The sequence below is a fragment of the Psammomys obesus genome, unplaced genomic scaffold (assembly GCF_907164565.1).
Source record: "Psammomys obesus unplaced genomic scaffold, mPsaObe1.curated_primary_1811, whole genome shotgun sequence".
Classification (NCBI taxonomy): Eukaryota; Metazoa; Chordata; class Mammalia; order Rodentia; family Muridae; genus Psammomys; species Psammomys obesus.
The window spans coordinates 14,684,298-14,707,839 of NW_026596085.1; the positions used below are offsets into that span (position 1 = coordinate 14,684,298).

At 39.2% G+C, this 23,542-nt stretch overlaps 1 protein-coding gene across 1 annotated transcript in view; it reads right to left on the reverse strand.

Moving 5' to 3' along the window:
* Nucleotides 1–23,542, reverse strand: part of Atxn10 (ataxin 10) — a 128,940-nt gene that overhangs the window by 91,726 nt on the left and 13,672 nt on the right. Inside the window, exons 2-5 of the mRNA XM_055627047.1 lie at nt 19,835–20,026; nt 14,410–14,492; nt 4,897–4,993; nt 2,196–2,354 (exon numbers count right to left, since the gene is read on the reverse strand). Of these exons, the coding sequence (XP_055483022.1) occupies nt 2,196–2,354; nt 4,897–4,993; nt 14,410–14,492; nt 19,835–20,026 (531 nt within the window). The remainder of the gene's footprint in view (nt 1–2,195; nt 2,355–4,896; nt 4,994–14,409; nt 14,493–19,834; nt 20,027–23,542) is intronic.

Genomic DNA, 23,542 nt, shown 5'->3' on the forward strand with positions numbered 1-23,542 from the left:
TCAATAAAAAGTTGACAGCCTATTAGCTGAGGCAGGAAACTGAAGGTGGGAGTTCTGGCAGAAAGAGATGAACTCTGGGATAGTCAGAGGGGAGATTCACCCTGGATTCTAAGGAAGACGGACATATAAAACTGAGGAGAGGTCACCAGCCATGTGGCACATATAGGATAGAATAAATGGGTAAAATCAGTTATGAGCTAGTTGAAGAACAAACCAAAGCTTATGGCACAGGCATTTATTTATTCACAAATAATAAAGTCACAACATCGTTATTTCAGGAACTGGGGCAGGTGGAAAAGCCTGCAGTCACAGAAATTAAACTAATGAAAGAATTAAAAACAAAACAAAACCAAAAACTGACCAGAGGTTCAGTCCTGAGGAACAATAAAACATCAGCATTTGTATCCGCAGAGCACAGGAAAGCTGGCTGAGATCTTCAGTGAGAAAAGCACTTGCAAGCCAAGTTCAACTGAGTTCAATCCCTAACACCCAGGAAAAGGTATGTGAAACGTAAATAAATAGATAATTAAAAAGTGTGAGAAGTGTACACTTGTAATCCCAGCACTGGAAAGGCAAAAACAAGGGAGATTCCCTAGGCCTGGTGGCCAGCCTGCCTAGTCTAATTGGTGAGTCCCACATCCCAGTGGGGAACTCTCAGACAGCAAGGTGACACATCCTAAAGATACCAGCCAAGGCTGACTCCTGAACACACTCATTCAGTATAAGGAGACTGCTCCACCATAGCACTTGGACTGTCTGTATCCTCCCACGTAGGCCACAAAGGCCAGCACTTTGAACAGCAGCTCATCTGAGTCTAGCTGATGCCTTGTGATGGTTCTACAAAAAGAGAAGATGAGAGGCTCTTCCCTGAAGCAGGCTACTGTGAGACAGATTCTAAAGGGGTATTTTAGGGTCCTTTCTGTACAACTCTCTCACACAATATAAAAGCAGCTTTTACCTATAAGTAACAAACTATCTAAAGCTACAAGGGGGCTGGTAGAAAAACAGACCACCACCTTGACCTGTGTATTTCTGATATTGAATCCTAAAAGATAGGTCAAAGAACACAAGATTAAAAAAAGTTATTCCAGCAGATACTTCTGAAAACTTACCAGAAGTTCAAGAAAGACAAACACCCACTATCCTTGTTTGCTTTCTGGTGCTGTTACCAAAAGTAACTTGGAGCAGGAAGGCATTTATGTAGCTCACAGGTGATAGTCCATCAACAAAGGAAGCCAGGCCAGTAGCTTGAGGCAGGAACTAGACCAGAGAACACAGAGGAACACTACTTGCTAGCTTGTTTCCCCTGGCTTTCTCTAACTACCTTTCTTATACAGTCCAGGCCCACCTGCCCAGGATAGCTCCGCCAACAGGGGACTGGGCCCTTGTCTTCATCAATTAGCAATCAAGAAAATGCCGTGTGGATGGGCCCACCTAAGGCTCTCCTTAGGTGAGAGTTCCTCTTTCCAAGTATAACTATATTTGTGTCAAGCTAATAAAACAAAACAGCACACCTGTAGACTCAAGAACTTGAGGAGATCCCAAAAAGAACAAGTTCCAAAAAATCTATGCCAATATTACATTAATTCCTAAAAAAAAAAAAAAAAGAAAAAAGAAAAAAAGCTCAAAGCAACCATACAGAAATCAGACATTCTGTTTGGAGAGATAATGTGTGAACAAGTATTTCATCTACACAATGCCCACAAGACACACACCAACTTCTGATCTTTAATGAACCATCTGCTGAGGTCACAGTAGGCGCCAAAGAGGCTGTGACATTTGCACTAAGTTCACTCACATGCTAACACTGACCTCCCCACTTACCACCTTAAAGAATCACCTATATTCAAGGCCAAGCCCAGGCTTTCCCTCTTCTACAACCTCAAAACAACTTCATAACTCAACTTTTTACTAAAACTTCTACAAAAGGGATGAGATTGTAGCTCAGTGGGAAAGCACTTGTCTACATGAACTCAGTTCCTCTGAAGCACACAAAGTAAATAAATAAGTTAGTAATTGGACTGAGCCAGATGTGGAAATGATAATCTCAGCTACTAAGAGGCTGAGACAGGACGGAAACTCCAAGGTCAGCCTAGAGAACACAGCAAACACTGTCTTGGTATATTTCTAAAACCTCATAAGAAAAATGATCTATGAGGATGTCCTCGAGCAATGATATTTTTAATGATACTTACGGCCATTCTGACTCTGGATGCTTTTGGTGAGCTTCTATGACATTAATCGCAATATTGAGGTTTTCTTCCAGGTCTTTCATTCTTTCATGATTAAGAGATGTGAATAAAATCATTGAACAGTAGGCAACAATCTTTTTGTCTGGATGATTTAAGCAAGACCTGCCAAAAAAAGAAATGAGGCTCTTAGTCCAATTATCAACATGGTAACTTATGACTGTAATTAACACTAGCCAATTCTGTATATATTGGTATTTGGGGGATATAATAAAGGTTTATATGCTGTGAAACAAAGTATATCCTTAACTATAAAAACAGTAAATTTAATGTTAAGATACAATAAAATGAGACTGGCTCAGTAACTAAAAGCACAAATCATTCTTGCAAAAAATCCAAGGTTCCTAGCACCCACCCCTGGAGGCTCACAACTGTCCATAACTCTGGCTCTAAGGGACCCAACAGTCTTGTCTGAGAGCAACAATCCCCCACAACGACTTGTATGCATATATGTGGGGGTGGGGGTGGTTGTGGTGTGTGTATGTATGTATATTTACAAATAAAAATAAACCTCAAAAAAGACAATAAAAAGTTACATTTAACTTAGGACTCAGAATTGAAAAGAAAATGACATTTGACTAGAGGAAAAAAATAAAATGATGACATTTATAAAGTATTAGAGGTGTTTATTTTTGTTAGAAAGAACAAACAGACCAAAAAAATGTAAAAAGACTATCAGCATCCCTATCCTAGTCATAAAGGACAGATATCCAAACAGAAGAACGTGGGGACAAGAGTCGTAACACAATTCCTAAATCCTATCAGCTACAAGAACTTAGTGAGGTCATTTACTTATTGTCAGTTATGTCATGGCTCATCCTAGAATTTGTTTTTTGTCCCCACCTAAACTTCACAACTCAGGCACACTATTAATGGCAGTACTCAAGAGGCAGAGGCAGCTGGCCTAGCCTGGTCAACATATCAAATTCAAGGCCAGGCAGCCAGAGGTACAAAGTGAGATCCTGTCTTTAAAGAAAAAAAACAATAAAAATTAGTGATGTAGGTCGATGAGATCACTCAGCCAGGGGGTGCTTTGATGACCTGAATTCAATCTCCAGAACCCATGTAGAAATGAAAGAGAGAACTGTCTCCTGAAAATCGTCTCTGGCCTCTACCTAACTGGCATAACACAAACACATGAAACACATGCACATGCACACAATAAATAGTAAACGTTAAAAAAAAAAAACAACATGTAATTACTGTGTATTTACGTAGCTTGAGTTTCATTCTTTCCTTTCATCCACAATCAACTGTTACTAAACATAAAGGTAACAGATATATACACACACTTCAGGCATTTGAGAAATGTGCTCTGAGCTAGAACGAAGAGTTCATCTAACAACCATAACTTACATACAAGCCCAGAAAACAAACACAACTAGAGAGAGCAGCACGGGCCTTACACCGCAGTACACATGGTGTGGATCTAGACAGCAACACTGGCTTCACACTGCAGCTATACCCGTTGCCACTGACCATCTGCAGGTCCCTCGCCTATCCAAACAGGATCAGTTCCATTTATCTACAGAACTTGTAAGGACAGAGATAATACACGCCCAACTCAAGGCACTTCCGTAATAGCTGCTGTTCTGCGGCCCACACTGATAGTCTACGCTAAGCTTAGCCTCCACGACCACTACAGTTTCTTTCTATTGCCTACCCATTTCTGTCACCAATATACATTTTAATGTGATGCTCAACTATTTACAAATTAATAGAGCTTATTTTTTAAAGTAATACATAACATGAGTCAATTCAACACCCACCGTAAGTAACCAGACTGGTTACAGCAGCCATCAGACTGGCCAACCACATCTTATATTAATAAATAAGTTCTGTATCTGTCTCCTAACACGGAAAAGGAACTGAATTACCCTCTTCTCATAATGACAGACAGATATACATTTCTCAGAATGTACAATAGAATAGCTATCCCCACTTTTCATAATGAAGTCACCTCACACTGATAAGCACGTCTGTTAACCAAATCTTATAATTCTCCATTATTTAGCAAAAATGATATTGGGCAATGAATGAAAAAAAAAAAAAAAAAAAAAAAAAAAAAAAAAAAAGGATTAACTCACTGCCCATACTTAATGTCTTATGTTTATAGGGACTGGGGTTCTTTATAAATTTCAAGGTTCTTAATGAAGTTACTATTATTACCATGACTTTTCTTTCTTAAAAATATGGCAGCATGTTCCCAAGGGCCACAAATCTTTGTAAAAGCTCAATGAATATCAGATATGTGTATCAAGGAACCACCACACAAACCAAGGTACAGGAAGGGTCCAGTAGTCTCCTTCATAACCTCTCCTAGCTAATACCTACCTACTAAACACACACAATTATGTGCTATCCTGAATTCTATAACTATAGTCTTATTTTTCCTGCTTTTGGATTTCATAAAAATGGAATTATAACCACAATCTTTTTAGGAAACAGAAGAAAAAAATCTTTTTTTTTAAATTGGTTTTTCAAGACAGGGTTTCTCTTGTGTAGCCTTGGCTGTCCCGCACTCACTTTGTAGACCAGGCTAGCCTCAAACTCACAGAGTTCCACCTGCCTCTGCCTCCCTGAGTGCTAGGATTACAGGTATGTGACACCACATCCGGAAAAAAAAAAAATTCAACATCATACTCACATGAAGAGTTCTGGGAAGGCATGGGCCCAAACAATGGATTGGGATTCTTCATTCCGTGAGGCAATGTTGCCTAAAAACTGTAAGCCACAGCGAAAAGCTAGGAATATAGAAATGTAAAACTTTAAGATAACAGATTCAACACAATGAATAAATGCATCTTAGTAAGAAATATTTCCCATGTAAATTAAATAGGGAAGTGAGAACAAGAGAAGGAAGGAGGAAGAGAGGAAAGGAGGAAGAGAGAGAGGGAGAAAGGAAGAAAGGGAGAGAGGAAGGGGAAGGAGAAAAGAAGGAAGGGGATAAAAAGAAATAGGAGGGGGGAAGAGAGAAATTGATTGATTGATTGATTGATTGATTGATTGATTATCTAAGAGTCTCACTCTATAATGAAATCACCAAAACAACACTATATAAAATTAACTTCTCAAAGGTTATAAACTCAAATATAATTACAAGAAATATCATTAGAATAATGCTACAAATAAAAGATAACTACAAATTAGGTATGTCTGCACATGTCTGTAATCAAGGCACTTCTGAGACAGGAGGATCATGCTAACAAAAGACAGGCCAAAATCAGTCCAATAAAACCCTGTCACAAAACAAAACACAGCTATACTTAAGAATGAATTGTTAAAATGCTACAAGTTGTTTAAAACAAACATACCTAGAACATAAGGTTATAGAAATACTACAAGTTAAAGAAAGCAAAAAGGAGACAGATCAAATATCAATCAAAAAAGGAGAAGTAGACTACTTAAAATTAGATATAGCAAACATTACTGCAAAAGACATTACTGGAAATGTTAAATAATCATTTCATACTACATTATCAAAAACACGTAAAGTTTTTAAATTGTAACTCATCTAGTAATACACTCTCAAACATAAAGAAAAACTGAGCACAGTGAGACCTATTAATAATTTGAATAGTTTTAAGATACCTTTTCTCAAAAAATTCTAGAAGCAGACAAAAAAAAAAAAACAATATATCTCAAAGAACTGAAGAAAAAAAAAAAAACTAACTGATACCTAGAATATAAAACAGCAAAACACCGGCCAAAGGTTCAAAAAAGAGACAGCACCAAATGCCAGGGAATACAGTGGAACACACACTTAATTACTGAGGCAAGAATGAAGCATGGTACAGTCACCTTGGAAAACAGTTTGCTAATTTCTTACAAACGAAGCACAAAAAAGTCACAATGATACCATTAACAAACTATAAATGAAAGTGATGTATATACAACTAAGGCAGAAAATACAAACTATCAAGTATGTCCTCCATTCAGGGGCTTATTTAGCCTAAAGCTGGGTATAAACAAAAAGTCTGCAGCACACATTAAAATTAATGGCCAGGCATAATGACAAATATTCCTTTTGAAAAAAAAAAAAAGTCTGAGGCATTTGGGATCATCATTTATAATTAACAAAGTACAAAAATACCACTGCCATCAAGACAAAAGACCCAAGGGCTAAAAACGAACAAATCAAATTATCATATCCCACACTACTGATGAAATGTTAATGTATGTAGATTATTTTAAATATGCAGTTGTCTGCATTCTTGAATGCTTATTTATTTATGTGCAGGGTTTTTTTTATAATAAAGTTTACAAATTTTAAAGAGTTTATAAAATTGCTTCATCAAAGTCAGTATTAAAAAAAAAACATAGTTCTACATGCAGAAAACAATCAAGCATAAGGACACTGGGCTAAGGGATACAGTGATAATCTTCCTAACATGTACAAGACTCTGGGCTCAGATCTCAATTTCCAGTAAGAGCGGGAGGATGACATGAAAATAGGACAAGAAAGTCATTTATAAAAGTGGCAATATACGGGGCTGGAGAGAAGGCTCAGCAGGTATGAGCACCCTCATAGCAGCTCACAGCCATCTGTGCGGTGCCTTGGACATCCTCTTCTAACCTCCACATGGTACTCACAGATACACATAGGCAAAACAGTCACACACATAAACAAGTGACAAGATACAAGTGACAGTGATACACCCGATACCATGAAAGAAACTACAAGACAAGACAAAAGCGCTAACGTGGAACTAAGCAGGTCCAGAGTTATATGACTCGGTTTCTATACAGAGATTGCATGTAACTGTCATTCTAGACCCAAGTGGGAAAGTCCACACAAATACACATTCATGTGTCATTACTCAAACTGGAGGACATACATATTTGCTGGAAACTTAAAGAAACCATGAGCTGTTAACAATAATACACTGTTAAAACAGACTTGAGTGTTGAGGTCTTTGATCCACTTGGACTTTAGTTTTATGTAGGGTGATAAATATGGGTCTATTTGCATTTTTCTATGTGTAGATATCCAGTTAGAACAGCACCATTTGTTGAAGATGCTATCTTTTTTCCATTGTATGGTTTTGGTATCTCTGTCAAAAATCAGGTGTCCGTAAGTGTGTGGGTTTATTTCTGGGTCTTCTATTCGATTCCACTGATCCAACAGTCTGTTTCTATGCCAGTACCATGCAGTTTTTATTACTGTTGCTCTATAGTACAGCTTGAGATCAGGGATGGAGATACCTCCAGAAGATCTTTTATGGACTGGGGAAGGGGTATAGGAGGAGAAGAGGGAAGGAGGGTGGGACTGGGAGGGGACAAAGGAGGGAGCTACAGCTGGGATACAAAGTAAATAAATCATAATAAATAAAAATTTTAATCAGACTTGAGTGGGCACGAGTTCTTGATTTTTGCCTCCCATCTCTAAACAAAACTTCAATGTCTGGTCTGTAAAAATAAGGGGGGACTCTCAAGACATTTCTTCTGCCAGCATTGTCACTACGACTTACTCCTAGAAGACACCATCCTCTGCTCTGCTCTGGACAACAGTTTCTCCAGGCCCAGCTCCCACAAAGCATGGCATCAGCAATGTTAGCAGCCAGAATCCCAAAACTAAAGACATTAATATAATTTAAAGGGACACAAAACGCAGGTTAATACCAACAGACACAAACACTGAAAAAAGAAAATTAAAATTCAAGTGCTTATCACAGCCTGTTTATAGAATTTTATTATTTTCTCTGTCTACTTCTGAGTCCTTAAAAATTAGTCTATAATAAGTGCTTATTGAATGGTTATGACATAAAAGTACAAACCTTTTTCCAGATAAGACATACTTTTAAAATAAACTAATAATTCTATAAATACTTCCTTAGCAAGCTTCATGGTGAAGTCCCCTTGCAGCAAAGGGTGGGTTTCCATCATGCCCATCAACAGTACATTTCAGCATTTACTCAACCACCCAATGCCACAAGTGCAGTATCCCCAAGGATCTCAGCCTGCAGATGAGGTTAGGGAGGCTGACCTCAGTCCTGGGGTTAGAAACTCCATGCATCCACGATTCCTGACTCAGAGTTCTCTTTGCTTCTTACCAGTCAATGCCATTAATTTAAACCTTTGTAACAGCAACTCTTTACATTAAATCTTACTACCCAGCTGAGGATAATGGTGAAGGCCAGCACCCAGAAGTAGAGGCAAAAGACTAGCAAGTTCAACATCAGTTTGGGCTGCACAGAAAAACCTCGCTCACACATAGATGCACAAAAACTATTTCTATTTAAATTATGCAGTGACTGTTTTCTCCTCTTGTACCCTTGCTAGCAGAATGAGTGGATGGAAGAGACAAAGAGAAGGTAGGGAGAAACTAGTAAGGACAAGACAAGCGGCGTCAGAGAGCAGTAAACAGAAAGCAATTCAGTGATTTTTTAAACAGGAAAATGTAATATAAAGGATTAACAGGAGAAGCAACACTGAGGCGGCACACAGGGTGAGCTGCAGGAACCAGGTACGCTCCTAGAACTGGAGGAGCACATGGAAGAGGTTAGGGTATAGGAACCCAAAAGCCTATTTGGTTTTTCAAGACAGGGTTTCTCTGTGTAGCCTTGGCTGTCCTGGACTCTTTGTAGACCAGGCTGGCCTTGAACTCACAGAGATCCACCTGCCTCTGCCTACCAAGTGCTGGAATTAAAGGTATGTGCCTCCACACCCGGCTAAACATACAATTCTTAAAAGTATACAAATCAAATGACACAAGAACACCAAAACTAAAATTCAAGTGTTTCTCGCAGCCTGCTCAGAAAATTGTATTTTCTGTCTACTTTTCTGAATTTTTAAAAATTAGTCTATTATAAATGCTTATTGAACGGTTATGACATAAAAGTACTCATCTTTTTCCAAATAAGCCATATTTTAAAAGTTACTAATAATTTTACTAAATACTTCAGAAAATTAACACTCAAATTTAACATGCAAAAAGAGTGAAAGAGATATCCCGGCCTGAGAGCCAAGCAGCCCAACTGTTCCTCAGCCAAAACAAAAACAACAGCAAAAACCTCTGAAAATCCAAAACACAATAATTCTGGAAAAGCAAAGACTTACAGATGGGCTAGGCACAAGCTAAAGGCAAGTAAAATAACAGTTTACTTTAGCAAACAGCTTATCAACTGATCTTTATGTAAACATTAAGAATAGTGCAAAGCCCCTAAAAAATGCCAGCATTATTTTTACAGATTAGGAAAGAATATATGCCAAAAACAACATCAATAGCTCAATTAAAATAACTCATACTTGTGTTTACATAAAATTTGATGACCATAATATATTTGTCAGACCACTGCAATTATTGCCTGAAAATAATACTCTAAATATTATTTTGACAATATAATTACAGTTCTTACCTCAGAAGCAGTAACAAAACACTGGCACAGTCACCCTGACAAAAAAAAATCTCCCTAAAATAAGGTTCTCAGAGAAAGTATTAACAAATAGTGAAATCAAAATACTTCTTACAATTCTATCCATTGGTTTTGAACTAAGGTACTATGACAATAACTTCTGAGTCTATTAAATGCAAATGTCACTGTTGAATTCCAAATAAAAACCAGAGGCTTTCCTATCAGTCCTTTCCTAGAAGGTGGTAAGAAATACCACTAATTTTCCTTTTCCTCCTTGCTTCTCTTCCAATTCTGCCACAGAATACAGGTCAACTACTTAAAATAGACATAGCTGAAAATTTGTAATTAGAAAATGCTCCCATTTCATGGACTAGAGGACCCAATATTGTCAAGATGGCAACTCTTCCCAAACTCTTCTGCAGAGTTATCATTATTTCTAGTCTCTACAATATATTACAATTCAACAAAAAAACAACCACAGGGCAAGAGAGATGGCTCAGAGGTTAAGAGCACTGCTTGCTCTTCCAGAAGTCCTGAGTTCAATTCCCAGCAACCACATGGTGGTTCACAACCATCTATAATGAGATCTGATGCCACCTTCTGGTGTGCAGGTGTACCTGCAGACAGAGCATTGTATACATAATAAATAAATACATCTTAAAAAAAAAAAACAAAAAACCAACCACAATAAACAGAAAAAGAAAAGAAACTGAGCAAAGGATTCAAACAAACATTTCTCCAGAAATTTATAAACGCCCAATGCACAATGTGTATATACATCATTAGTCATTTGGGAAATGTAAATAAAACTCACACATTACTTCACACCCACCTGGATGCCTATAACCCAAAAAAACAAAGCGTCAGTAAGGATGTGAAGGAACTGGAACACATTGTTGAATGAATGAAAATGGCTCCACTTTCTTGATAAACAGTTTAGAGGCTCCTCAAAACATGGGAGCTAGAAAAAAGGCTAAGCAGTTAGGAGTGTTTGCTGCTCTAGTAGAGGATTAGAAATCAGATTCAGTTCCCAGCACCTAAGTCAGGCAGCTCAGAATCACCTGTAATTCCACCTCCAGGGGATCCAAAGTCCTCCTCTGGCTTCTGTAGGAAACCACATATAATATGTACACACACACACACAGAGAGAGAGAGGACAGACAGACGACAGAGTCAACAGAAAGACAGACAAAGACAGAGAGACAGAATGAATCTTTTAAAAAATAATGTTTAACATGGTGGTACTCAAGCCCAAATTCTAATGCTAGGCACTCAAACAAATACATGTGCACATTAATAGTGTCATTCACGATGGCCAAAAGATGAGAACAGTCCCTGGTCATCAACTGATGAATGGATACAATACAGTACTAGTCAATCCCAAAGAACAAAGTTCTGATGAATGCCACAATGTGGCTAAACCTCAAAAACATTACAGGTAAGAGGAATCATACCAAGGGCCATGTAGTTCTACAATCCCATTTTTATGAAATATTCAGAATAAATAAACAAATAATAAATAAACTCCATATAAATAGGCATAAAATTGTGGTCCCCTGACATAGGGAGGAGGAAAGAGAAAAAAACTGCTCCCTTTATAACTTTCAGTGTAAGGAGGTATTTTCAGTTATATACAAGTGTTGGTTACACGATATTGTACTGTTCTAAATGCTATTTCAACTGCTCACTTTGAAAGAGACAGTTTTATTCTAAGTGAATGAGCTGGGAGACATAACTAAGCGATAAAATGCTTGTCTAGTATGCCCAAGGCACCACATTTACCCAACACTACCAGAAAAAAAAATTAATTAAACTGATAGCACTGAAGCTATCAAAATTATAACCAATTCTTAATGTAGCCTTTATAAAACAAGCCTAAGGCTAAGAATATAGCTGAGTGGTGGAGGTTTTCCTACCATACTAAAACTCAAAGTTCAATTCCCAATGCCACCAAAATTAGAAAGAAGGAAAGAAAGAGATGAAGGAAGGAAGGAAGGAAGGAAGGAAGGAAGGAAGGAAGGAAGGAAGGAAGGAAGGAAAAAAATAGTCACAAGGATCTATTCTCTGACATCAATCAATGCATTCCTTCACCACATAATTATGTTATAATAGCATTTTTAGGTATCTTCCCTTTTCTATTTTTGTTAGGTTAAATCCATTTCAATGAAGAAGAATCGTTTATCATATATTGCAAAATCAAAAATCTTGCACAGGAGATTTAGGAAAACACAAGAAAGACAGAAAGAAATGTAGAATCAAGGAAAGAAGTTTTATGACGGAAAGCAGAAGAATGTACTATGATAAGGCAGGAGAGCCATGTGACGCTGAGAACAAAGGGGATAACAACAAGAGAAAATCCTCCATGTGGGTGGGTGGGTGGGGCTGGTGTCCAAAGTTTAAGAGGAGGGGCTAGCTCCATGCTAACAGTTCCACAATGCTGCATTTGCCAGCACTTCTGCTATGCTTCATTAGGAAAACACCATTAGAAGAAAACTCTACTTCTCCTGACACTTACTCTTTTCTTCCAATTACAAGATGGAGTGCATCTGAACAGTGGCAGTATTACATACCTCACAGACTTTACAAACACTGATTTTTTTTTCCACGCAGCACAATGAAAATTGTTACTTTGTCACTGGTTTTTAATCCTCCAACTCTTGAGCACCAAGGACTTATTACAAAGTAGTTACAAAAATACTGTTAATACTAAACACCTTTAAAATACTTTACAACTGAATTCTACATCCCACCAACCTCTTAAAAACAGCACCCAGAAAAGTTTGGAGCAAAGATGCTGTTTAAAATCTCAGACACTATAGTTAACTTTAAGAAATCACCACTTTCCATCACACCAGGTAACTGACTTAATTAATTGATTTACAAGATTTCTAAACCAAATAGTAAGACCCCAAATTGTAGTATAATCAACCTAAAATGAAAGCACTAAGAAATCACAGAGAGCGAAAATTAAACGACACCCAGCGGTGCCTGCAGCACACTAGCACACTGACTTAAGTCTGTGCCTGCAAGAGGAGAGCCTCGCCTCCAGCTCTTACCTACCCACTGAGGTGGTGTCAGGTGTCAGCATTAATATATGCATCCCTCCTGTTACATAAGAACAGGGGTTAAGAAATATTTATACATCAAATCTGTTCTTTATTATCACAATTACTTTACCCTATAATCTAGTGTATATAATAAGCATGGATACTTACATTAAGATTATATCAAATAATTTATATTTACTCATAACGTCTCAATTCCTTGGAAAGAAGATCATATATAAAAACTCTATTATTTAATTTAATGATGTGTTAAGATAATATAATCTTTGTACAAAGGAGAAGCATTAATGCTACTAATACAAAAACCTAAATGCTTTCAAAACAGTCTAAGAACCTTCCAGTTTTTCAAGCTAAGATGCTGAGTACTGCTCTTAATCCCACATCAACAGCTGTTAACCAGAAGAGCTAACTTCCCTTTCTGTCACATGAGGTACCTGACTAACTTAACAGACTTAACATCTGGTTGTTCTCACTGAAAAGTAAGCAACTTGGGGAGAGAGTCACTGCTGGAATCACATCAGTGTTAGTTACTTCTATCTTCACTGTGATAAAATACCTAAGAGAAGCAACTTAAAGAAAGGATTTACTTTGTCTCACAGTTTAAGATGATACAGTCCACCATGGAGGGGAAAGCATGGTGACAGAGCAGCCTGTGGCTAGAGTAGCAGAAATTGTACTGGTTACACTGATTGCCTGAGCAGTCAGGAAGCAGAAGTCAAGTAGAACTGGAGGTGACTGTAACTCATAAGCCCTGCTCCTATGGCTTTATCAACCAGCTAGAGTCCATGTCCAAAATGTTCCACACCCTCCCAAAACAAGTGCCACTAGCAGAGGGCCAAGTGCTCAAACACAGACGCCTGTGAGGGGCATTCATAATCAAGCCACAGTGTCTGTCCCATATGTAAAGATCATAAGGCAGTAGACCAGGCATCACAGGCTTCTATAGCAAAGAACCACAGACCAGACAGATTCCCACAATCACTTTCCACCATTCTGGAGGCTGCAAGTCATGCTTAAAGTGCAGCCAGTGCTGATTTCTACTGATACTTTTCTTTTTGACTTCAGACTGACATCTGCTCCCTGTGTCTTACACGGTCTTCACCTATGTGTCCCACTATCCTTTTTTTAAGAAGACACTAAATTTCTTCACTGTACTTTAATTCCCTCCTAAAAAATCAACTCCAAATACAATCCTATTCTAAGTACTGAAGATTTGGATTTTGCTATGGTTTGAATGTTTTGTGTCTTTCTAAAATCCATATCAAATTTGCTGATATCAAATCTCCAAAGTGTTCCTAGCAAGTGATGAGGGCTTTGAGGGGTAACTACATCTTATAGTTAGTGTTCCTTAGAAAAGGTCAAGAGTCCCTTTGCCTCCTTCTGCCCTTCTCCTGAGTAAGGACACAGCAAGAAGTCACCTTCATTGAGCCATAGAGCAAGTCCCTACCACAAAATAAACATGCAAAAGCCCTGATCTTGGACTTCCCATCCTCTAGTATGATATAAGTATTTTGCTACAGCAGCCCAAACAAACTCAGAGAAGCCTCAACATAAGAAACTGGGAAGAGACAAGCCAGCCCACAACAGGACGAAAAGGAAGCCACAGCAACAACCCTTCACAGTAACTCTTTAACATCTCTTGGCCTATAGAACATGTGCTTCAGTAAATGACTGAAGACTCAGAGCATTAGTTTTAAACAGTCTTCAAGGCAATAACCCATTAATTATGCTTCACATTACCTGTCAACAAAGAGTCTTGTTCCACTCGGAGTTCACGAAAGAGAAGAACCAAATCAACGGCAACGCCAATTGTATCCAGGTTCCTGTATTAAATTTTAAGACAGAATTAAACTAAATATGTGCTCTTCCCTAATACTGAATTTCAAATGCTTATTTAATGTATAATGCTGAGACTACTGATCAGCAGTTCCTACAGTGAAAGCAATAACAGCTTCCAGATATGTGCACATCCTGACTACCAAAATCTATAATTATTACCTTATCTGGTACAGAGAATTTTTCAGAGGAGCCCAAATCCATACTCTTGAAATAGAAGAATTATCCTGAGTTATATGGAAGACCAATACACCACAAGGCTCCTTACAGAAGGAGCACAAGAAAATTAGAAGCAGGAGAAAGGAGGATATAGTCCAAGAAAAGTAGAAGGGCTGAAAGCTGGCAAGGCAAAGAAACTGATTCTGTCACAGAGTCTCCAGAAGGAAGCACCACCCATGCCAATCCCTCATGGGCTGCTGAACTTCAAAATTGTAAGGTAATAAAGGTATGCTGTTTAAGTTTTTGGTAGTATGTCACTGTAACTAAAGCAAAATGACACAGATCTGATTAGTGCTTCTGTAAAACACACCTGAAAAAAGCTCTGTCTGTTGGCAGAGGCTAGAAGAACCGTAAGAACCATGACAGAAAAAAAAAAGCATAGTGCCTGAGACAGACTGTTGGTAGAAACACGCACATAAAGCACAGCTGGCGACGAATGGAAGAAAATGAGAACATGCTATTAGAGACTGCAGGAAAGGCGGTCTCTGCTCTGCAGTGCCAAGAGTCCTTAGACAGCATCCTACAGCTGTGTGTAAAAGAAAGGAAAAAGAAATGCCTAAAACTGCCTCATGAACTGTGACTTTCTGCCTCCTGTTCTTGAGAAAAGATACTTACTTTCTAGTTTTACAGGTCCCAGAGAAAGTGGAACTTTGTCCCGAGATGGATCCCCATCCAGAGTTTCATGAATAAGTTAGGTAATTCAAAGGATTAGATGGGGAACTTCTGGCTAATGAGACTTAGAGGATGCAGACCTTGGGATAGCACAAAAATGTATTTTGAATATGATAGACGTGAATGTTTAAAATCAATGGGTGAACTGGGATAAGGAAAAAAAACAAAAACAAAACCTAAACTCCTTATCTGTTTATATGATCTGGTTGGTCTTTGTCTGGAGCACCTGGCACAGAGTTCCTGAAGCCCTTACACATTCCTGAATGATAGGAATACCTCCTGATCACATCTGCATTCACACTGGAAAGTAACTTAGGCATAATGTCAGAATGGTGCCTGGCTGCCAGGGGACCCAACCTACAAACGTTCAGCCCCAGAGAGGGAAAAGAGGTGAAACCATTCACAATGACCACAACCAGTGGCTTAATTAACCATGTCCGTATAACGAAACTCCATTAAAAAATTAACACCATAGTCTGGGGAACCTGCAGGTTGGTGAACACATTAAACTGCCAGGAGAATGGCATACCCAGAGAGGACACACAAACATCACCCCACCCTATACCTTGTCCTCTGCATAGCCTTCTACCTGGATGTTCCTGGTATATATCCTTTATGGTGAACCAGAAACCTACTTTCTTGAGTTCTGTGAAACTGAACGCCGTCATGGAACCCTCAATTCCTAGTCAGTCACACAGAAATGGGGGTTGCCTGGGTACCTGATTTCTAGATAGTATCACAAGTAGCAACTCCTAAGTCACAAAGAGGTAGACCCCCAAAGTGGCAGTGCTACTGGCAATGACTCAATCCCCGCCTAAGCTTGGTTTTGCTAGAAAACAAAAAGCAAAAGCATTTCTCAGAAGCCCTTAACAACCAGCTGCACCAAATACTTCTTACCACAGTGACAGTACCTCCTCTATCTAAGCTGCCCCTCCATGTATCTTTATAGAACCTAGCAGGTGTTTATAGCTGGCTGTTGTTCTCTACGGTCCCAGGCAGCCAGAAAGATTTTTTCTATCACAACTGTTCTTTCTATCCATGGAGAATAGCTGTGTTCAGTGGTTTCTTGCTGTGCCTACTTATAGCAACAGCCAACCAGGAAGTGAGCCTTTTAAGTTATGACTAATTCCCATAGATAGTGTCAGAAAAGAAGTGAATTACTAAACATTCAGTTAGTATCAGAGATTCAGAACTAGTGTCAGCAAATACATGAGACTATTTAGACGTAACTAATGACCAATTTTGAGGTGGGGAGATTATTCTATACAATCTATTACAGGTCTTCATGAAAGGGTCGCAGGAAGTCAGTCAGAAAGAGAGTCTGTTAGATACTACACATTGTTACCTTGATGATGGAGGAAGGGGTTGTGAACCAAGGAAAGCAGAAGACCACTAAAAGCAAGAAGAGACAAAGGAAGAATTTCCCCCAGACCCTCCTGGAAAGGAAACAGCCCTGCAGATGCTTTGATCTCAGGCCAGCTGGATTCAGAACCTCACCTACAGCTGTGAAGACACAACTGTTATTTTCAGCCCTAGGTATGTGCTAATGTGTTACAGCAATGGAAAACTAATACAACCCCAACTTACTCCCTTCTCAACATGAATAAGAATTAAGACCAAATTACCAAAGAGAAGATCCTGATTTGTCTGGATCAAATTTGAGAACTATATGTTAAACCTATTTTAGTCATCATACATGTGGCAAAAGTGCTCTCTCCCTATTCTCAGGTACAGGTACAGGTGGGCAGTCACTGCTCCAGCCCCTTCACTCAGGCAGTCAGTGAGAAAGAGCACAACACCTGCTTCCCAGGAAAGATACTACTGCATCCTACTCTACTCATTTCTACATAGGCAACAGCTCCCAGGATAATGGGACACTTTGCTTCGTTAAATGTTACAAGAGGGCTGAAGGGAAGGATATGAAGTTTATTTCATAAAATTCAAATTTCGGAGTTTAAAAATATAATGCAAATATGCTCACTCTTTTCACATACTGTTTGGTTGATGTCATACTACAATGGAATAGTTGAGAAATATAACAGAAACTTCCCAAAGCTTAACTATTAGCTGGCCATATACAAAAAACATACAGTGACTACAGCAGCAGCGGTTTTATTTACATGCAGAGATAATACGTTGAACAGTTTTCCTGGGTATTTCCTGAAATGTCACATGACCAGATTTCAGACTGTTTGCTGTATTACATCCCTGCCATACAAAAGAGATCTGGGCCTTAATGGCATATCTTCTGAACCTTGAATAACAAACGAAGAAAACACACACACACAAACACATACATATAGATGTTTCAACCTGAATCTAACAAACTCAGAAATATTGGCTTTAGTTAAAACTATGTGCAAAGTTCCCACTAGAATCTTTGTTGTATTTCTGACTAAAATATTTTTCTGGAAGCTAATGCCTCAAATGACTAAAATTTCCCAATGAAAATCAACAACAATAATAATATAATACTAGAAACCAAACCAAAAGACAGAACAATTGGTGCCCTTATCTTTTTATTTTCATGTGTGCCATATAAAAGTTGACACAGTAAAAGTTAACCATAAGTACATGCTTTGATGACCATGCCATATGACTGAATACTTCATTTCCCATAGTATTATTTTCATGTTGTTGTTTTTAGTAGGTAAGTATTGCTCAGATCAAACACAGTAGTCTGAAGGCAGGTGACAGCATTCCCAGCAGAGGCAGAAGCACTGTACACTTGCCATCCCACTGATGCCACAGCTAAGAAGTCTCACCTACCAGTCACTACCTTGTTACCTTGTGAAAAGGGGAAAGTGACATTCAGAGGGGCTTCCTCCATGTGCGGTGTCCCATGGGCAGGCTAGGTGACTGACTATAATCACAGGCAGAGAACCTTCTGAGGGCGAGACAATGGCAAGAACTTGCTTTTCAGCATGGAGCTGGAAAGAGTACCACTAGCTCCCTATGTATCTGTGAATGACTTCTGGACAAGTTTTTTCACTGCTCCAAGCCATGGTTTCTTCCTTTGAACAACCACAAAACTGTAGCCCACTGTTCTTCAGTTTATCCCAAGGCTTAAAATACTGCAAGTGAGCACAAAGGCCCAAACCTAGTGCTAGAGCTTCTTTCCTCCCCGCTGAGGCCACCCCAGCCCATGTGCAGACTATTCTAGGCTCCTGGTCCTTCCCCACCTAGGAAAACATAAAAGAAACTGGTATTCTGGCCCAGGTCTCCAGAACATACCATTATGTTTTTAAAATACTGATATTGGGGCTGAAGAAATGATTCAGCAGTTAAGAGCACTTGCTGCTCTTCTAAAGGATGCAAATTCAGCTCTCCACACCCACCAGCTTCAGTTGCAGAGGATCCCACACACTCAGACACACAGATACATAAATAATCTTAAAAAATTAATTAGCTAAAAAAGCAAAATAATAACCATTAATAGCAAGATTATTGTTATTTCTATCCATTTTCCCAAAAGAGATGGCAGGTACGTTTTAGCATTGATGTTAAAACAACTCTAGCTTTTTTTTCTTCCTTTCCTTTCATCTTAAAAATCTCATTAATCATATTAAAGCCTCAGGTATAAGACTGTCTAAGCAGCCAAGGGAATCAAATGTCTTCTGGACCAGCTCAACTTCACCCATCACAGCAGTGATGGAGAGGCCTTGAGGCCCTTTCTACATGCAAATCCAGGAAAGAAAGGTGAGCATCCTGCTTGTGGCTTCCAACTTCATTGCAACTAAAATATTCTAAAACAATTTTTAACAAGAATCTGGTTTCATAAAAGCAAGAGGGAAAATTAGGCATGGTGGTGCATGCCTTTAATCCTAGCACCCAGGAGGCAGAAGCGGGTGGAGCTCTGTGTTTGAGGCCAGCCTAGTCTACAGAGTGAGTTCCAGGACAGCCAGGACTACAAAGAGAAACCCATTCTTGGGGGAGGGGAGGTAGACAAAAGGAAAGAAGCTCAGCTCTAGGTGTGAAAGCTGTACAAAGGGAAGAGCAGCAGATAGCATGCTCTGTTCAGTACTTAACACTTCTCAAAATCAAGCACAGCTTAAGATGGATGGAAAGTACTCAGAGCTTTAGTCTCTAACATATAATCTCAGAAACTTATGAAATATTCAATGTAAATACAGGGTTATGGAAACATCTGTAATTAAAAGATCAAGAACTCCATGTGAACTTGGCCAGGCAGAACCTAGAAATATGGAACCAATGACAAATTGAAATAACTGTTAAATAAAGAATCAAATACTTCTAAACAAGTTACAAATTACAAACAGGAAAGCTGAATAATCCCTCTTGTTAAAGAGAATACAAGAAAAATAGAAATGTTTCCTATCTAGAGGTAAAGGACAGTTTTGTAAAAACAATGGGCAATACTATAAAGCTAAAACATTAACCACACATAAGAAACACTCAGAAGAAAGTGTGTCACTACCTGATTGAATTCTGGTTCACAGAACACTCTATACAAGCATTCCGAAGACACCTGAAGCATTCAGTGATTAGCTGAAGACTGGAAGCCAGGTGCTCCACTTGGGAAGAATCCCTGCAGGCCAGCTCAACAGCATGAGTAGATTTCTTTAAGATATCCAGGACTCTCTGGAAGATCGTTCTGGGTGCTGTTTCCCTGAAAAAAGATAGAGTTGTTATAAAACTAGAGAGAAGGACAAAGAGGGAAGGAGGGAGGGAGGGACGGACGGAGGGAGGGACGGACGGACGGATGGACGGAGGGGAAACTGGATTCGCCTGTTGCAGCTTCTTCATTATGAACCAGAAGTTATGGGCTGCAGTGTAGACTGTGTACCTACTATATGTGGGTTACTGCTGCTGTTAGTCCTTACATGTTCTCTCCCTCTGCCTTTGAAACAATCTTGAAATCAATACTGTCCTCTCCATTTTATAGACAATATAAGGGAAGGAGCTGCTTACCCAAATCACTTGGCCAATAAGTGCTAGAGTCACAATTCCAGTTAAAGTCCTCTGATCCCAGTACTTGCATTCCCGGGACAATCATAATCCAGTCCTGATGAACTCTCTTGCTTATGGATCTGCCACTGCCTAATGTGGATCTTGGAAGGGCAACCAAGAGGACAAGCAAGCATGCCATCCACTCTTTAGATCCCATGAAGCCAACACCAAAATTAACATGAGCAACTCTACACCTGAGATGGAGGGAGGGAGGGAGGGAGCAGAAGGGTGTGGTGTGCGCCAGTCAGCTCCCCTATGAGAATGACTCTCAGGAATACAGTCTTCTCGCATGCCAGGAGTACAGCCTACTGTCATTTCAGAGATCTGAAGATGACAATTTTTGGGTGCAATTTGGTACCTTAATGAAAGCCAATTTCCTCACTTGATACCTCCCCTAAAGAAACAACAACCTGCGTTTAAAGATTGAAGAAAACTGCCATGTGGGACAACGAAGAGACTCTTACAGACAGTCCTAGCCATCTGAATGTTCTCTGTTCTCAGTGGAGAATCAAAGGATTAAGCCAGACCACAGAAGCTCCAAACTATTACCATCCTGTGCTGCCTGGACATCAACCATCAAAGACACTCCATATATGTTCCCTTCCTTTACAGGATCAGGGGACTTTTTTTCTGTAAGAACTTCAGCACCATGGCTTCTTGTGTATTATGTGGTGTCTTTCAGTCTTAGAGAGACAAATAACCAATGCTTCCCTGCGGCTGGGCCTTTGTGAAATCTAGAGACAGCTATATAGCTCATGTTTTCTAACAATATGAATCCCACTTTATCTGTATTTTCTCTTCTCCCCAGTTTCCTTACTTATCTCTTGGGCATAAATAGGGGCCAAACTCAGGGCCTCCCACATGTTAAGCAATTTCCACTGACCTACAACTCTGCCCTCTTCTCTTGTCTTTTTTTTTTTTTTTTTCTTAATTTATCTTTAAGGTATCTGAAATTTGTTTCAGGAAAAAGGCAGGGTATTGATTAATTAATTAAAAACTAAGAAACAGCCAGGTGGTGGTGACATGTGCCTTTAATTCTAGCACCCAGAAGGCAGAAGCAGATGGATCTCTGTGAGTTTGAGGCTAGCCTGGTCTACAGAGGAGTTCCAGAACAGCCAGGGCTACACAGAGAAACCCTGTCTGGGGGTCAGGGAGGGAGACTGAGAAACATACACAAAAAATATCTATCCTCCCTCCACCCCATCAGTCAGCACTGTTTCCAAATACAAGTCATAAAACTTTGACCCAGTGTTTCAGTGACTTAGTGACCAAGCAAAAACAGTGATATCCACTTGCCTCGGCAACTATATCAATTACATATGTACGACATGTTTGCTGACAATACTGTCTTTTTTTAAAAAAAAGAAGAAGAACATTTACTAACACTCCCATTAAGGATTACTGAATATACTGGAGAAAATAAGCAAGAGTTTGAAACACAGTGAAGAATGACAAGAGTATCACAATTTCTATGACAAACCCAATTACCTGTATGTGTTCAGATGCATAGTTTCAACATTTATTATTTGGTCTTACAAATAAAAACAGAGGGCTAAGGTAGCTCAATGGCACCGCATTTTACTAGTATGCACAAGATCCTATGTTTAAACTTCAGTAGTGCAAAAATAATAAGAAAACAACCGGAATAATCTACAGTAATTTCTCTGTTCTCCTCTGGTGGCCAAGAGATGTGGATTCACACCTGTGAAGATGGAGCTAGTCTCAATTCCTTCAGCTGATCCTCCATGTTCTTCACAGATGCCACTGCCACGTCATCAGTCTTCCCTTGAAAGCCAGGTCATTCCTTAATTACTTACCACACATTTTACTAAAAACTGATATCTAAAGCAGCACAAACTTTGGAACAAAACTATGGCTACAGACTAAAGAAGACAGTTATTCTAAAAAAAAAAAAAATGGTGTTTTTATAGTTTACAGACCATAGAACAATTAAGGTCATGTGCTAGCCTACAAATATAATCCCGGTGTTACATGTCCATTTGTCATGGATACACTGGGCCCTTATTACAAACAAAATGGAGCTGAATTTAAGAGCCATCAAAAGACTCCTAAAATCCAATTAACCATAAATAGCTTCTACAGAGTAAGCTCACATTACATATCCGTCAGATACAAAATAACCTGTGTTTGTAAAACAAAGGAAAATGACTCAGGAGAGTGATTGTTGTTATTGCTCTCCCAGGTTCTAGGCCCATGGGTTCCTGCAAGCATGCGCTTCCAAGCTCCTGTACGTCTGCTCAGCTGTGCTCCTCCCTCCACCAGAATACACTTGTCACACTGTCCCCACACAAGTCTTCACCTGTGTGAGCTTGGAGTGGTTCTGACCTTAAGGAAAACATTCTACAACCAGCTGCACCCTCCAGCCTAAGCACCTCCTTTTCCAGAAGTCCTTTCAAGACCATGTCCCTGATGAAACTCATCCACACTCCCATCAGTGTGCCCTGCAGCTCTGCAAACTAGAACCTAGTCTTTTTTGTACCTCTAGTCCACTGGCACTCACTAACAGAGGCCTCACTGCAATGAGGCCTAATGAAAGAGGTCCAAGCCTGAACCTTGCCTTCCAGGGTACTGCACTCTGAGGCAGTACCTCAGAGACATTAGCTTAATTCTTTTTCTTTCCTCCGAGAGATCCACATAGCCTAAATGCACAAACTTGAAAAACAGTCACCTTTTAAGATGTGGCTCTAATGTAGATAGATGTCTTGTGATTTCTATTTAGCATATTTAATTTCTCCTTCCCTATTAATTACTAAAACAGATTCATTTAGGTCTATAGTCCAAATTAACTGTATTTTAAATTTCCTGAAGAGAATACCCATATTTGTTTCTCTCTACAAAATCTGAGAAAGAAAGAAATTAAAAAAAAAAAATTCCTCCAGTCAGACGGCAAATAGCTACAGATTCTATTAGCCCTACCTGAAATAATACAAATATAAACACTGTTTCCTAGATGACGACAAAAATGTTCTTCTCAACAACAGTGAAAACATTCACCTCTCCCCACTTATCTCCCTTCTCCACAGCCCTTGAAGAAAACAACTTGGCATTACAGCGCTGCAAAGCCTGTGTCCATAGTCAAGACAACGTAATGCATCTAAATACGTAATGATTAACGACAATGAAATAGCTGGTAAAGATCAGTCAGTCGGTCCCA